Consider the following 17,715-nt stretch of genomic DNA (forward strand, 5'->3'; position numbering starts at 1 on the left):
TAGCACTTACTGATCAGCAGAGGACCCGAATTGGATTCCTAGCACCTATACAGCAGCTCACAACTGTCTGTAACTTCAGTTCTGGGAGATCCAGTAGTCTCTTCTGGCCTCCTTAGGCTCCTACATGCCTGTGGTGCCCACAAAGTCATGCAATCATGTACATATAATAGAAATGTAAAATAAAACATAGTTCACAGAAGTGAGTCTTAAAGCAAACATGCTACAGTTCCCTCAGCTATTCCACAGATGAAATGAAACAAGATGGTTCAGCACTCTTTTCTGAGCTGGTTATTCTGGGAACATGACCTGGTTTGCTACCGGGCATGCAAACTGAACTGAAGAGACTCCAGAACTCAGTGGAAATTCAAACGTTCAGAATGTAAGTTCCTTGAGCTATGTGGCGGTGGGCAAGAGAATGCTCTCCAAAGGATGTATGCACTCAGGTGCCTAGAACGTCTCATTGTATCATCCTGAGGAGTAAGGGAGTTTTGGCAGGTGAATTAAATTCATATTCTGAGATGGGAAGCTTTTTTTGTGTCTGGTGAGCCTAATGAGTCACATTAAAAGTGGAAGAAGGAAAGGAGGGAGAAGTGTGAAGATACTCATCTTTGGAGATGAACAAACCAATCAAGGGAAGTGCATGATCTTTCGAAGCTGGAAAAGACAAGGGAGTGGCTGCCCCCTAGAGCCTCCAGTGAGAATGCAGTGCTGCTGACAAGTGTTGCGCTCAGTGGAAACAAATCTGACTTCCACCGAATGCTATCCATCCGGCATCCAAACCAGATCTCTTCCCTTTGCTGGCTCATTCCATCTCTCCCTTCCTCTCAAGGGCCCTGTGGTTACACTGGGTTCACCCAGGTAATCCAGGAGCCTACCTTCTTCAAGGCCCTTAATCTATTCATACCTGAAAATTCCCTTTACCTAATAACATGTTCACAGGATCCAGGGAATGGGACATGGGCATATTCTGCTTACTACATCTAGTTTCTGTGAAGCCAGTCGGTGGGCCTGAAATGGAAATACGTGAGGGAGGGGAAACAGACAGGACATGGTCACGCAGGTTCCTATTGGTCAAGAAAAGGATTTCGGATATCATTCTGGGATAGCATGCTCTGGAATAGTATCGGGAGGAGAGTGACATCACGGTTTGCATTTTGCAAACATCATTTTGGCTGGGTGTGGCTGTGTAAATTGCAAATTCAAGTTCTGCCTGCTACATGAGCTCCTGTCTCCGAAGAACAAACAAAAGCAAAATCCAGGGCTGGGAGATGGCTCAGCGGTTAAGAGCACTGACTGCTCTTCCAGAGGTCCTGAGTTCAATTCCCAGCAACCACATGGTGGCTCACAACCATCTGTAACAGATTCTGGTGTATCTGAAGACAACTACAGTGTACTCATATACATTAAATAAATAAAATATTTTTTAAAAAAAGCAAAATCCAAACATAGCTGAGGAGATGTCTTGGCTCAGCTAGTAAAGTGCGGGCTACAGAAACATGATTGGTCCTCAGCGCCACAAATGCACACACACACATCCGCCATTGTTAGGACATAGGTTGCACTAACTGGATGTTCAGTTAGTCATCTCCGTCCGTGACAGCAATGGCTGTGCTTGGTCAGTTACTCAGTCAGGCTCAGTAACTCCCACATGTGAGTGTAAGTTAGTCATGGTAACTTTATCTGCAAAGGGCTGGTTAGTAAATCTTTCCAGCTCTATGAATCCCGTGGTCTCTGTCACTATTGTTGAACTGTAGTGCTATAGTCTAATAGCAGCCACAGGAGATGGGGAGTGAACTCACATGTATTTGTACTAAGAATGCTGAGGTGGGGTACCTGGAGAGATGGCTCAGCGGTTAAGAGCACTGACTGCTCTTCCAGAGGTCCTGAGTTCAATTCCCAGCAACCACATGGTGGCTCACAATCTGTACTGGAATCTGATGCCCTCTTCTGGTGTGTCTGAAGACAGTGATAGTGTCCTTACCTATGTACATATAATAAATAAATAAATAAAATCTTTAAAAAAAAAAAAGAGTGCTGGGGTGGGCAGTGGCATCGAGTTTAGCATTTACATATGATCACATCTAGATTCTAATATTTATTTATTTATTGTACATGTGCTCTGAATGCATGTGCACCTGCATGCTTAGAGAGGACATTAGATTTCTTTATAGTCATGAGCCCCCATGTGGTTGCTGGGAGTTGAACTCGGGGCCTCCGAAAGAGCAGACAGATCCATCTGGCCAGCCCCTTCTAGGTGGTTTTAGAGTCCCATAGCAAAATTTGGTAAGGTAATTTACAATAACCTATTTTCTGTCTAATGAATGTCTATGGAAAAAGAGTTCATAACAATCTAAAGATAAAAGAATGTGGCCTGTGGTGGTGGTGGTGGTGAATGCCTTTAGTCCCAGCATTCAGGAGGCAGAGGCAGTTGGATCTCTGAGTTTGGGGCCAGCCTGGTCTATGGGGTGAGTTCCAGGACAGCTAGGGCTACACACACACACACACACACACACACACACACACACACACACACACACACGCACACACACACACACGCACACAAGTCTTGAAAAACCAAAATAATAAATAAGTTGTTAAGAGTAAGTTACAGATATAATATTCTTTTGCCTCTAAGTACATAAATGAGTTTTTCCTACATTGCATCACTGATCCTCAAAGCATAGTACTAGGGCCAAAAGTATCATCTGGAATGTACTAGAAACCTAATTCAGAGGACTCTAAGCTCAGGCCAACTGATATTCATGACCTTTCTGTAGTTATGAAAATAAATGAACATGACTTTAAAACTAATGTCTTATGTATAGATATTATTTACCAGTGGTCGCAAGGTACCAGTAATGCCTCTGATAGCAAAGAATGGGACACTAGGATTTCCAGGAACCACTGCCAATAGTTTTGTCAACTCAGGAGTTTACAGACATCCTTGGCTACATAGCAAGTTGGAGGCCAGCCTGGGCTACATGAGATGTTGTCTCAATAAGGGTAATAAAATTTTGTTGAGACAAAGTATTCAAATATCATCATATAGGGCAATTCAAAGGAAACAATCATATAATTAATTGATTTATTCATTTATTATAAGACAGGATTTCCTGGAACTTGCTCTTTAGACCAGCCTGGCCTTGAACTCAGAGATCTGTCTGCCTCTGCCTTAGAATGCTGGGATTGAAGCCGTGTACCACTATCATCTGGCTTAAGTTTTCCCTTTTTACTTATATTTTTTAATTATGTGTGTATATATGTGTATCTGTGCGATCTATGTGCGCCCAGTCCACAAGTGATTGAAGGCATCCTGCTAGGCCAGAGGCATCAGATTTCGCCCCCAGAGCTGCAGTTACAGGCAGTTGTGATGTTTGTGCTGGCCTCTGAGAGAGAACAGTTTGTGTCTTGATCACCAAACCATCTCTCTAAGTCCCTAAGGTCACTATGGCCACTTGGAGATTGTCAGATAAGAGAGCCAGGAACAGAATCCAATGAGGTGTGGAACTGGGGTCTCCGTGTGCAGAAGAAACCATCTAGAGGACAATGGGGTGCGATGTTGAAAGAAGCTAACGGTAACAACGGTGGCGACCCATGCCTACTGGGATTGACTACAGAACGTTGTGAATGGAGGTCCTGCCTAATCCCGACGAGGAGGAAATGACCCAAAGAACCAACGATGACAAAGTGCACACGATATGCAGAAAACACTTTTTAAGAGGACCAAGGGAACGGAGAGGAGGAAGGGTGGAGGCGGGGCCAAGAAAGACTTTTGTTTCTTCTTGGAAACTGATTCCAGCCAGGAAGATGGCCCTAGGGGCTTACAAACAACTCCTGCCTAGGTCTCATCTCTCCGGACTTGGACTTAATTGATGTGGGGTGTGGTCAGAGATGTTTAAAGAGCTCCCAAGTGGTTTTTAGTACGTAGTTAAGATTGAGAATCGCTGCCACACAAAGCGAGAAACAAAGCAAAGAACACCTGATGTAAGGCTTCATATGGCTCTTAGCTAAGACCTCAAACAGCTGAGGGTTTAAATGATCAGGGTTAAGAGCACTTGTAGCTCTTGCAGAGGACCAGGTTTCAGTTCTATCCACCCACATGGCTCACAACCATCTGTAACTCCAGTTCCAGGGGATCCGAGGCATTAGATATAATGCACTCTTACGCATGCTGGCAAAATACTCACACACACACACACACACATATAAAATAAAAATCTTTAAAAAAAAAAAGAAAAAAGGCTAAGGTACCACAAGCCAGCAAACGTGATTAGCACAACTTGAAACAGAAAACAGACTGCTCTGGAACAGGGTCTCAGGTAACCCAGGCTGGCCTCAAACAATGTTGAGGATGAACTGAATTTCCATCCTCCTGCCTCCATTTCTCAAACTCTGGGACTACCGACGTGCAGCACCAGATCCGGTTTATGAGGCGGTAGAGTTCAAATCTAGAACTCCGTATACGCTTGGCAAGCACTGGGCCAAACCTAGCCTCCTCCCAGAACTAGCAAATCAAAATTTCTTATAGAGGTGCAGAGGCAAAGAACGGGTGCTTCCTCCGCCCATTTTATTCCTTCGCTCCCAGCGGCTGCGGCGCCGACGCCGGCGCCAGTGCGCACGCGCAGACCGACCGGGCGCGAGCCAGCAGTCCCCGCGCGCTCTCGCGGTTCCTCTCCCCACCGTGGCCGCGGCGCGGGAAGGACAGCGACCGGCCGTGATGGCTGACGAGATTGCCAAGGCTCAAGTGGCCCAGCCCGGTGGCGACACGATCTTCGGCAAGATCATCCGCAAAGAAATCCCGGCCAAGATCATTTTCGAGGACGATCGGGTAGGCTTGCCGCCCGGCGACACGCCGGCGTTCCCTGAGGAGCCGCGGGCCTGAGACGACGCGCAGCCCGGCTGGCCTGGCCCTGCGCCCGCGTGGCCCTGCGGCGCGTGCCTGCGCTCGGGTTACGCGTTATCGGCCGCTCGGCCCGCCGCGTGTCGCGGCCCTGGTGAGGTGATGCGGGCGGAGGCCCTGGGAGGTGACGCCCGCTCCGGTCCCCTGTGAAGTGTAGTCCCGTGGGTGACGCCCACCGGGGCCCGCGACCGCCACCCACCACGCGGGTGTCAATCTGGCCGGCGAGAAACCCGATCCTGCCCCCGGCGCAATCTCTGCGATCTCCCGCGCGCAGCGGTCCGGGCACTGCTAGGTCCTTCTGCTCCCTGTTCCGGCCGCAGACGTTGCCTCTGGGGACTGGCCTTACCCCTTCAAGCTTTTAAAAACATATATATTGCTTTAAGGATTTTTTGTTTTGTTTTGTTGTTTTAATAGATCGGCTTCACCATTCTAGGCTGATCTTAAACTCGCTGAGTAACGAACTGGGGCTAACCTTGAACCCTGTTATGCTAGGATTGCAGGTGGTCCACGCCCTGCTGATCGGAGAAAACATTTATGATGCAAGATCAAAAGTTGTCTTTTTTCCCTCCTCCTTGATAGATTAAATCGCAGTCGATATTGAAGACCAATTTCGTAAATTATTTCCTAGGCAGTGATATGGCTTTCAGTCTCACATAAAGCAGGGTGGTAACTTGGCTAGACTAGAAAGTTTTGTGCTGGTTTGTTCAGTCCGCTTAAGAAATTTGAAATATGGGGTTGGGGATTTAGCTCAGTGGTAGAGCGCTTGCCTAGCAAGCACAAGGCCCTGGGTTCGGTCCCCGGCTCCAAAAAAAAAAGACATTTGAAATATAAGAAAGCATTAATGCTACTGGTAATATTCACATAGACCTGAACTAGTACTCCAAACTTCATTTGGTTCCTTGAGGTGAGTTTTATTTAAATTGCTGTATGTGCCACTAATTGGGGAAGTTCTTTTGTCTTAGAAAGAGCCCCATTTCATTGGAAAGGTTTACAAGTCTTGTAGCATGTATGCCCTGTAGTCCCAACCCTTCCATCCAGAAGACTGAGCGGGGAGTTACAGACCAGCCTATATTATGGAATAATTTGCTTACTCAAAAACAAAGCAAAACAAAACGGAGGGGGGGGGGACACAAAACACTTGCAGAGAGAGAGAGAGAAGCATTCTAAATGACACAGCATCTTATACAGTGTATCAAGTAAAATTATTCTTTAGCCAAATGAGTATGGCTGGATCCTGTTAGGAAGAGAGCATGAGATATAAAACTTCAGTACTAACAGTGCCTGCACAGTAAAACAAAACAAACCATGAAATTGCACAATCAGGACTTCGATCTGGAAAAGGTAGGAGGGGGAAGGGAGCCAAGTTTGTTTCCATAATTAAAAGGATGGAAGCTGAGGACAGTGGCTAAGAGTGCTTGCTGTGAAAGCTTGAGGACCTGAGTTCAAATCCCCAGCACCCACGTGTAAGCTGGGCTTAGCTGCGTGTGCCTGTGACTCTAGCAGCTTGATGGCAAAGGGTGGGAGCCTGCTGGCAGCTAGCTGGCCAGTCAGCCTAGTCAAAACAGTACATTCAATGAGAGACCCTCGTCTAGGCATTAAGGTCCAGAGAAATACAGGACGGTTGCGGCCATAGGTGGCACATACACAAAAAGTGAAAGAAACTATTAACATGGCAGGAATTTGTAGATTTTTCAAGTTGAGGAATATATAGCCTTTAAACAAAAGTTGAGGTTAAAGGTGGGCTGGAGAGATGACTCAGCCGTTAAGACCTGGGTTTGATACCTGGTACCCACATTAGGTAGCTCAGGACTGACTGTCTTATGCAGTTCAGGGGATCCAGCATCCTCTTCTGGCCCCCATGGGCACTCAGTATGAACATGGTACACATTCATGCATGGAGGCAGAAAATAATCTTCAAGAATAAAGAGCTTGGGTGGTGGTGGCACACACCCAGCACTCGGGGGCAGAGAGGCAGGACTGCCTCTGAGTTCGAGACCAGCCTGGTCTACATTGTGAGTTCCAAGACAGCCAGGGCTACATAAAAAACCCTGTCTGGAAAAAAGAAGGGAGAATTAATTAATTAAGAGAGAGAGAGAGAGAGAGAGAGAGAGAGAGAGAGAGAGAGAGAATGAGAATGAATACAGGAGGATCATTGTACGGGGAATATCCATGGACAGCGTGGTTTGAGCCAGAAGACTTGGAAGAGATCGGCCTGGTAAGGCTGATGGGACTAAGTTTTGCCCATCCATTGTTTTAGTAACTGCTTTATTGCTGTGAAGAGACAGTAAGGCAACTCTTACAAAAGAAAACTTTTTATTTCTTATGGTTTTCTGAGAAGGGGTCTGTGTGGCCCCGGCTGTCCTAGAACACACTCTGTATATTTGGCTGGTCTCAAGCTCACAGAGATCCACCTGCCTCTGCCTCCCAAGTGCTGGTGCTAAAGGGTGTGCACCACTACTGCCACCAGCCAGCTGAAAGAGAACATCTAACTGGGAGACTGCTTACAGTTTCGGAGGTTTCATCCGTTGTCATGGTGAAAGCATGTGGGTGGGGAATGAATATAAATGTGTTTGATAACTAAGATTCAAATATATGAGCCTGAGGGCTGAGGCACAGATTCAGTGTCACTGTCGCAGAATGGCTGTCCGTGATCACTCAGTCTAAGTCATACTCTTCTGTGGTAATCACCCGTGTCAGCCTGGCGTCTCTTCAGTGCCTCCCATTCTGACCATGCTTACTACTTGACAGAGTGTGTTTTAGCCTAGCAGGTGATACACTAACGCTTCTGTTTGTTTTTCCCCAGTGTCTTGCTTTTCATGACATTTCCCCTCAAGCACCAACACACTTTCTGGTGATACCCAAGAAGCACATATCCCAGATTTCTGTGGCAGATGATGATGATGAAAGTGTAAGTAATTTCTAACATTGTATGTCACTGTTTGTTTGTTTGTTTGTTTTCTCTCTGTGTATCCCTGGCTGTCCTGGAATTTCCTGTGTGGACCAGGCTGGCCTGGCACTCAACAGAGCCTGGCCTGTCCCCATCTCCTCTGAGTGTTGGAATTAAAGGCGTGCTCCACCACCCCCAGCTTGATTGCTTGTTATTTAACGGCCAGCAGTGTATGTTTTCTGTGTTTAAGAGGTTTTTCTTTTTCTTTTGCAGCTTCTAGGACATTTAATGATTGTTGGCAAGAAATGTGCTGCGGATCTGGGCCTGAAGCGCGGGTATCGGATGGTGGTGAATGAAGGTGCAGACGGGGGGCAGTCTGTCTATCATATTCACCTCCACGTCCTTGGAGGTCGGCAGATGAACTGGCCTCCTGGTTAAGCAGGTTGGGGATAAGTATCCTTCTCTAGGTAGTTGGCAAGCTCCAGTAATTTCAATGGCACACATAGTTTTGCCTGTGTATGGAGAGATTGAAGAGATCATTTAAAATTCTGTGCCTAATAAAAGACATTGTTGCACATCTCTGAGTGGATTTGCTCCTCTGGAACTGTGTGGTGGAATGCTGAGGGTAGGTCCGTGTGGAGGTTTCTTGTGTATATGTTGCTAGAGATCAGACTCAGGCCACAAGAAGACAGGCAAAGGATCCACCACTAAGGTAGGCCACAGCTTTAATCCCAGTACCCAGGAGATAGGCAAATGGATCTCTGGGAGTTCCAGGCCAGGTTGGTTTGTACAGTAAGATCCTGTGTCAAAAATAGAGATCAGCTCGCAACCCAACTTTCTTACATTTTCTTTTCAAGGAGATCCTGGCATACTGTGGTAGTGTAACTGGTCTTTAATTAATTACAGAAGTTTGATTTGAAATATCCTCCCAAGTTAAATTAATTCAGGAAATTCCCTTCTCACACACACACTCTTTTTTTTTTTTTTTTTTCCTTTTTTCTTTTTTTCGGAGCTGGGGACTGAACCCAGGGCCTTTTGCTTGCTAGGCAAGCGCTCTACCACTGAGCTAAGTCCCCAACCCCCCTTTTTTTTTTGAGACAGTTCAGTGTAATTGTGGTTAGCCTAAAATTCACTGTGTAGACCACGGTGGCCTCAAACACATAGGCAATATCCTTCTGCCTCCCAAGGTTGGGATTATAGACATACACCATTATGCCTGGCCTGGAGTGTTTCTGGATAGATTAGGAGAACTGGCCTTTACATGTAACTTTTTTTCCATTTTATGTTATATTTAAAACATTTGTATAGATAATGCATCTTTTAAAATGCCTTTCATGGTCTTTCTCTCTGCCGTCATTTTCCTGACTTTGTGTTTTATGTTGGGGAACAGTCTTGGAAGGATCTGTGGCATGGTTCAGAATGAAGCAGGAAGCATGAGGGTTGAGTCTGCTTTCGTCAGGAACATTTCCTGTCCTGATGAACCGAGCCAGCATTAATACAGCAGGCAGATAACACTCCATTGTCCTCCTGCCCAGGACCTCTGCCTTCTATTGTCCTGGGACAGACACCCACGCTTCATGTAGCAGCCAGTCTCCAGGATAGCCTACAAGACTCCTCTTGTGTGTTCAGAATGAGGGCTGGCCTGTGAGACTAGCAGTATGACAGAAGGAAGGAAGGAAGGTGTGAGTTCTGAAGTTAGGTCTTAAAGGGTGATCTGGCCTACACTGTGGTCTCTGGGATGGTTTTCTGCTGTAGATGAATGTTTATGTCCAACAAATTCCTTCCCTCTGCTATGATGCTGTGGGGAGAAGACCTTTGTTAAGTGGATTCCAACCTAACGAGAGGCTGTGTGTGGCTCCTTCGCCATGTGAGGACAAGTCTGAAGACTCCCATCTGTGACCCAAGGAGCGGGCCCTTACACGGCACTGAACTATGAGACGTTGATGCTAGAAGCCGCCTAGTTAATGGCACTTTCCAGCATCTGGAACAATGTCACTTGCTTTGGGGGAAGCCAGCAACTATGACTGAGGAGCTTCAAGCAGCCCACTGGAGAGGCCTGGGCTGAGAACAGACCTGTCCCTGTGAGCAAATCACACTGGCATGGGATCCCTCTGGAGCTGGAGTTACAGTGGGTGTGGGCTGCCACGTGGGTGCTGGGAACCCAACTCTTGTCCTCTGTAGGAGTAGCAAATGCTCTTTCCCACTGAGCCAACAGTAGTCCTTGGTAGAGTATTTTATTGCAGTTTAGGAAAGAAATAGCAGTTTTGCTATAAAACCAAGCTTGTACTTATGTATTCATCGTGAGGCATCACCTAGAGCAGCATGGATGTAGGGGACAGTTGCAGCTTCTGAACTCCCATCCTATTTGAGAGATTCCTTGCCCCCAGAACAGGCTGCTGAGGAGAACAATAAGAACTTGCTGCTCGGCCCAGCTGGGATGCAAGCCCTTGACTTAGGCTCTGCCAATCAGATGCACTTATCTGGGACTTTGAATCTGAAACTAATGACACAGGAACAAGGACAGTGGACACTTCATCCTGGTGTCGGTGGCAGCAGCTTCTGGTTGGCAGGCACAATGACGTCTGTGTTGTCAACCCTTGGATCCAGTGCTGAATGCCAGGGAAGACAACAGTGCAGGCTGGCTCCTGTGTCCAGTGGCAGCGGAGTGTTCTGCACACTGGCTCCCTGGCAGTTTCTCTGCATAACTTGTCTTTATTCCTGCGTATTCCCTGAATTAACCTGTGAGCTGTCCACTAAGCATTGTTTCACAAAGCTAACTGACAAGTTAGTGGAGAGAAGTAACTTTGTGCGCTGATAGGCCTATTAAGGGCATAGCTTGGAGCTTCCAAATGCAATCCCCACAGGATTATATAAAGGGTATGCCAAGATAGAAGGAAGGTTTTTTTTTTTGCTTTTGTCTGCTTGCTTTCGTTTTCCCGGGGCTGGGGACCGAACCCAGGACCTTGCGCCTCCTAGGCCACTGAGCTAAATCCCCAACCCCCAGGGTATGCCAAGATAAAGGGCTTCTCCTTCCCCACCCCCACCCCCACCCCCACCCCCGCTGTCTTGTTGCTCACAGATCTACCAGCCTCTGCCTCCCAAGTGCTGGGATTAAGGGGTTAAAGCTGTTGCCCACCGTGCCTGGCCTGACTGCCTTTTATGTTGTTCAGGTTATATGTGTACATACGTAGTGTATGTGTGTGGGTGTGTATAGGGGTGCAGAAATTTGTGCATATGCTTGGAGGGCATGTGTCCTGCTTATCATTCTCTGCCTTAGTTCCTTGAGACAGGATCTCTCAACCTAGAGCTGAGTAAGCCTAAGGCCAGAAAACCCCAAGATCCTGCAAAACACACTCCAGCAGTGGAAGATCTGAAAAGGCCACAAGTCCAACACGATGCTGGGTTCTCAGTGCCCCTGAGTGCTGTTTGCTTAGTTAACAAGTGTATAGAGTCTCCTAGAAAGTTAAAACATTGATCGGGGGGGGGGGGGCAGCTAAATATTTGGAATGACCTATGCTAGAGAATTTGGCTGTCAGACCTCCTGCATGGGTAGGAAGGGACAGACCAGAGAGCCCTTTTTATGACTTTCGGTGGTAGCATGTATGTGTTTATATGCGTATGCATGCATGTGGGAGCCTGAGGCTGCTGTCAGGAACTTTCTTGGTGGGAGTTGTCTCATCCAACCCCTGAGACATGTGGGTGTTAAACTGGTAAATCTTTATCTGCTGAGCCAGCTCAAATCCCCACCCTGGAGGGTGGCTGGTTGTTTACAGACCCTGTCTCAGGTTTTCATTTCTCTACTGTATTTATTGTTCCCTACATGGAGAAGAGTCTGGCTGGGGCTTCCTCCATGTATGTCTTACATTTCTTTCTCTTCTCCCGAGCTCCTGTCATGTATCAGGAGACCCTCACTAGCCACTGTGTCCCATACCTGCTCATCTCTACTCAGCACTTTGAAGGCTGAGGCAGAAGGACTAAGAGTCTGAGGCCAGCTTGGACTACACATGGAGAGGCTGCCTCAGAGAAGAAGGGGAGGAATGACAAAACAACACAGGGCCTGGAGAGGCGGTTCAGCAGTTAAGAGCACTGGCTGCTCTTGCAGAAGACTTGCGGTCAGGTCCTAGCACCCACATGGCTCACAACTGTCAGTGGCTCCACTTCTGTGGAATGATGCCCCCTTCTCGTCTCCATGGCACCAGGCATTCACACAGACACACATGCAGGTAAAACATGCATATACATAAAATAAAAAATTAATCTAAAAAATGTTTAAAAAGTCAAGGAGTGATAGCACACACTTTTAGTCTCAGCACTCAGGAGGCAGAGGCAGGAGGATCTCTGAGTTCGAGGCCAGCCTGGTCTACACTGAGTTCCAGGATAGCAAAGGCTGTTAAACAGAGAAACCTTATCTTGAAAAAAAAAAAAAAATACAAATTTAAAAACGGGAAAACGGCCAAAGTCGTTTATGGCATTGAAAATAGTCTGAAAATATGGTGGATTCATTTACGTACACACACATCACAACCCATGAAATGTACATGGATGGCCTACCTGGTAAGCCTGTCTCAAAGACAACAGTGAGATCAAGCATACAGTAACCATGTGGCCAACGGACTAAACACACGCATATCCAGTTGTAAGCATAAGATTAAGAGAAATGAGAACAGGAGTGAACCCACACTCTGAGCTTTGTGGGACTGTGATGTGTCAAAGCAGAGGCATTAATGTGGCAAAGGAACCGTTGTGGGGTCACCAGTAGTGGGGGATTCCACATGCATGGGACAAGGGGCAGATTTACCTTCAATTTTTCTGTGAACCTAAAACTTCTTTTTAAAATTGTCTTAAAAAATAAGGTAGCGGGCAAACATTTGAATGAGACATTTCTCCAAAGGAGATACAAGCTGGTGGAAGGATTCTCAGCACCATCGGTCATTGCAGGACGGTCAAAACCACAGTGAGATGCCACTTCACAGCCTAGAGGATGATTATAGTCAAAAAGGCAAGCAGAGAAGTGGGAGCCCTCGTAACTGTCGATGGGATTGGAAATGGTCCAGCTACTTTGTAAAACAGGCAGCTCTGAAGTCACGAGCTGGCTATGGGGACTATAATCCCAGCAGCTGGAAGCAGAGGTGAGGCTCTCTGAATATTCAGGGATGTGCAGCCTGGACAACACACGACGGGTGAGCGTGGGGCTCAGGCCAGCTAGGGTTACACAGCCAGACCTCATCTCAAAGCACAGCCCCAGAAAGGTTAAACAATACTCACACAGCACAAGCCCAGAAACGTTAAACAATACTCACACAGCTGATTAAGTAACCACAGAACAGGTCTGCCCCGAACTCTATACTTAGTAGGAGTGGGGAAGTGATAGTTTGACTGCGAAAGGCCCCTCATGGACTCATGATGGGCATGGGGGAACAACCGGATGCCAATGGCTCTGTCCCAGTCGATAGACTCAGGATGGCACCATTGGAAAGTGTTGAAAAGCAGAAAGCCAAGGAAGAGGAAGCATGGATGGGGGCCTTTTCCTTGGTCTCTACTTCCTGGCTGCCGTTAGGTGTCCCTGCTACTCTGCCTGATGCCCTGATTCTCTGCCTCATCTTAAGCCCAAAGTCGTCGTGCACCAAAGCCCTGAAAGGCGAGCAAAACCAGTCTTTCTCCCTTTAACTTGATTTTATCAAGTATTGGTCACGTGACAAAAAATGTACCTAGCACACACATGTCCTACAAAACCTCCTGTCCTGGAGCATCCAGAGCAATGTTACCTAGAATGGCTAAGTGCACAGACAAATCATGGATGCATTTAAACACTTTAAAGATTTAGTGTGTGTGTGTGTGTGTGTGTGTGTGTGTGTGTGTGTGTGTCCATTTGTCTGTCTGTGTATACTCACCTGTGTTTGAGAGTACACAGAGTCTGCAGAGGCCAGAATAGGGCAGTGGATGTCCTGGTTCTGGAGTTAGAAATTCGAACTGCCAGACATAGGTAACAGGAATTGAACTCAGGTCTTCTGGAAGAGCAGCAACCACCGAGCCATCTCTCCGTCCCCTCACAATGTCCCAGGTGCATTTAAGTGATCACCAATCAAAAATAGTATACCCCAGCAATGGAATTGCATCAGCAATAAAAAACAAAATGGCTGAGCTTTGGAACTAAGTGGAGGAAGCCAGTCATGAAAAGCAACATGCTTCATCATATTACCTTAACTGTAAACATGCATTTACTAGACAAACTGCCCAGAAAATGAAGATATTCATAAAGATGGAAAATTGATCCATGGTTTCTGAGGGTTGAGTTTGGGGTAGTTGGGAATGACACTTCTGCTTACATTTCTCCTTCCCTAAATACTTCAGCATGTGCCCCGAAGAACAGGACATTTTCTCTGTAAACCCACAATGGTTTCCTCTTTTTAAAGGCAATCTTTATATCTTTACATATTCTTTAAGCCGTTAAAACATCTCTGAACTTACTTAGTTCGTGTGTATGGGCGTCTGCCTACATACATGTGAATACACCATGTGTATGCCTAGTGCCCACAGAGGCCAGAAGAGCCATCAGATCTCCAGGAACTAGAGTTGCAGATGGTTGTGAGCTGCTCTGTGAATACTGGAAAGCAAAGCCGGGTCCTCTGCCTTAGCAAATGTCCTTTAGAACTGCGCTGTCGGGCTTGGGGATCTAGTTCAGTGGTAGAGTGCTTGCCTAGCAAGCACAAGGCCCTGGGTTCTGTCCTCAGCTCCAAAAAAAAAAAAGAAAAGAAAAGAAAAGAACTGAGCTGTCTCTCAAAGTCCTACATTTTGTTTGGTTGTTTGGTTGTTTGTTTTTTGATAATTTTGTAATTATATTTATGTACAGAAAACTTTTTTTTTCTTCTTTTTCATGTTTCTTTTTTTCAGAGCTGGGGACCGAACTCAGGGCCTTGCGCCTGCTAGGCAAGCGCTCTACCACTGAGCTAAATCCCCAACCCCTATGTACAGAAAACTTAAGTGTACATTTAACCCAGTTTAGTGGTGAGTTCTTTAGCCTTTGCCTTTTCCAGCTTGGCAATGGGAGCCACAGACTTAGGACTCAGGACGTTGCCTCCCCAGTGGCGGCGGATCTCGTCATATCTGTCATTGTAATTGGTCCTAATAGCTTCCACCAGCTTAGCCAGAGCACCCTTGTCTTCCGAGTTCACCTGTCTGAAGGCAACAGTGGTGCACGTCTTCCTGTGGACCAGGCGCCGCAGCCTGGCCTTTCCCTTGATGATGCAGTAGGGCACCCCCATCTTTCAACAAAGGGCAGGCAGGAAAACCACCAGCTCAATGGGGTCTACATCATGGGCAATCACCACCATCTGAGCCTTCTTGTTCTCCACCAAGGTAGTGACTGTATTGACCCCTGCTCGGAGGACAGGTGGTCTCTTAGTTGAGACGTCCCCTTTGCCAGCAGCTTTCTTCTCAGCGCGGGCCAGCAGCCTCTGCTTCTTCTCCTGCTTTGTCTCTGGTCTGTACTTGTGGGCGACCTTATGAAGCTGAGTCGCTGTTTGCCTGACCAGGGCCTGGGTGAACTGGTTGATGGCAGGAGGTACTTTGAGCCGCTTATAGAGGATGGCTCTTTGCTGCTGCAGCCTGATATAGTGGGGCCATTTGACGAAGCGCGTGAGATCTCTTTTGGGCTAGATGTCCTGCCCAATGCCGAAGTTCTTAGGCCTTTTCTCAAACAAAGGATTGACCGCCTTTTTGGCCTTCTGTTTCTTGACCACGGCGGGGGCTGGACCACCTTCTTCCCCTTGGCCTTCTTTCCTTTGGGCATCTTGCTCTGCTGGAGGAGAGAAAGAAGAGGGAATTGTGGGTGACAAGTAAGCAGCCGTGGAGATCTGGTTGGTTGGTTTTTGAGACAGGGTTTATCTGTGAAGCCCTAGCTATCGTGGAACTCATTCTGTGGAACAAGTTGGCCTTGAACTTACAGAAATCCACCTGCCTCTGCCTCCCAAGTGCTGGGACTGAAGGTGTGTGTCACCACCACCAGCTTAAAAGATACTTTATCGCATTTCTGTGTATGTGTGCATCCTCATACGTGCTATATCATATTCTGCATGGGGTCAGTTCCCTCCTTCTACTACATGGGTCCTGAGAACTGAACTCAGGTCATCAGGCTTAGTGGCCAGTGACTTTCACAGTCATCTTAATGCCCCCACAGCACAGTTTAATGTCTAGGCAAATTAACAGTTCAATGATATCACCTGACGTACAGTTTACATTCAAAGTCACTGCTCCTAGCAGCTCTTGGCTGTCACCTTGACTGCATCTGGAATACCCTAAATCCAAGCACCTAGGCACACCCATGTGGGCTTTCTTAACCAAACCATTAGAAGTGGGAAGACCCACTTTTTTTTTCCAATTGATAAGATATAATGGCCCACTTAGACATACAAGGCCCTGTACACATCCATCCCTTAAGAATATTCACAACAACCTGTAAATACACAGAGTGGAATCTTAACGTCAGCCTCCATGTTCTCTCCGCGGTTTCTCTCAGGAAGACTCACTTTTAACCCGGATCTTTTGAGGTGGGAAAATTCACCTTTAGTCTGGGCCACGCCCCTTGCTGGCAGTCTATATAAAGAAAGGGAAGAAGGAAGCTGTTATCTTTTGCCTGCTTGCTCCCAATGGCAAGTCCATTCCTTCACTGGCATCGGAGGCTACTTCTTCAGGAGTCTGACATATACTGAAGACCAGCTGAGACATCCAGTCTCATGGACCAGACAACTACTTGATTCTCAGACCATCCATTGATAGACAGCCATTGTTGGACTAGCTGGACCACAGCTGGTACGCCATTCCAATAAATCAACCCACGCATACCCACAGAGTGAGTTCTACAGTTCTCTAGAGAACCCTGATGAATACACCCAAGATAGATATAAAAAGGAAGTTGAGGCAGAAATGCTGCAAGCCTAAGAGTAGCCTGGGCAACATAGCAAGATCAAGGTCAGCCACGGTGAGACCCTTTCCCAGAAATGAAACACCAATAAGAAACCAGAGATATAGAAGGAGAAAGTGAAAAATCTACTGACTTTGATCATCTAACATTTAGTCTGGCCAACCTTTCACTTTTTTTTTTTTTAAGATTTATTTATTATATATAAGTACACTGTAGCTGCCTTCAGACACACCAGAAGAGGGCATCAGATCTCATTTACAGATGGTTGTGAGCCACCATGTGTTTGCTGGGATTTGAACTCAGGACCTCTGGAAGAGCAGTCAGTGCTCTTAACCACTGAGCCATCTCTCCAGCTCCCCTACTCCCAACCTTTCATTTTTACAAACGTTTGGTCATTTGTAAGGAGATCTCTTCTTGGTACTATGCTATAGACATCTATTTCACAGTAGTCAGACGATCTATTTGCTCCAGATTCTCATTTGAGGCTTGGTTTGTTTTCAGTGCCGAGCTACATAACTGCTGGGTCATTACAGGAGGATTTCATAATGATTTGCACTTTATCCACAAGGAGGCAGCAAGCAACCATGCTAAGATTTCTTAAATTTTAAAGGAAGTCCATGAGTGTACACAGCTTACACCCCGTAGACGGGCATTAACAGCAACATTGTCACTGGGAGTGTTAGTTGCAGGCCTTTAATCTTAGCACAGAGGAGGCAGAAGCAGGCAGATCTCTTCGTGTTTGAGGCCAGCCTGGTCTGCACAGTGAGTTCCTGGCCCCCGGGCCCACACAGTAGGACGATGTCTCATTTTTTTTTAAATTTTAATATGTCCTTTATATGGATAAGAAAACTGGAGGTGGGGCTGGAGAGATGGCTCAGTGGTTTAGAGCATTGACTGCTCCTCCAGAGGTCCTGAGTTCAATTCCCAGCAACCACATGGTGGCTCACAACCATCTGTAATGGGATTGGATGTCCTCTTCTGGAGTGTCTGAAAGACAGCTACAGTGTA

General features: G+C 46.8%; 1 protein-coding gene across 1 annotated transcript; it reads left to right on the forward strand.

Annotated features, from left to right (window-relative positions):
- The first annotated feature begins 4,617 nt into the window (after positions 1–4,617).
- Hint1 (histidine triad nucleotide binding protein 1) lies at positions 4,618–8,371 on the forward strand. The gene is made up of 3 exons (XM_032913510.1): positions 4,618–4,828; positions 7,704–7,808; positions 8,061–8,371. The coding sequence occupies exons 1-3, from the start codon at positions 4,718–4,720 to the stop codon at positions 8,223–8,225; spliced, it is 381 nt and encodes a 126-aa protein (XP_032769401.1). The 5' UTR covers positions 4,618–4,717; the 3' UTR covers positions 8,226–8,371.
- Positions 8,372–17,715: the final 9,344 nt, after the last annotated feature.

The sequence above is a fragment of the Rattus rattus genome, chromosome 9 (genome assembly GCF_011064425.1).
Source record: "Rattus rattus isolate New Zealand chromosome 9, Rrattus_CSIRO_v1, whole genome shotgun sequence".
Lineage (NCBI taxonomy): Eukaryota > Metazoa > Chordata > Mammalia > Rodentia > Muridae > Rattus > Rattus rattus.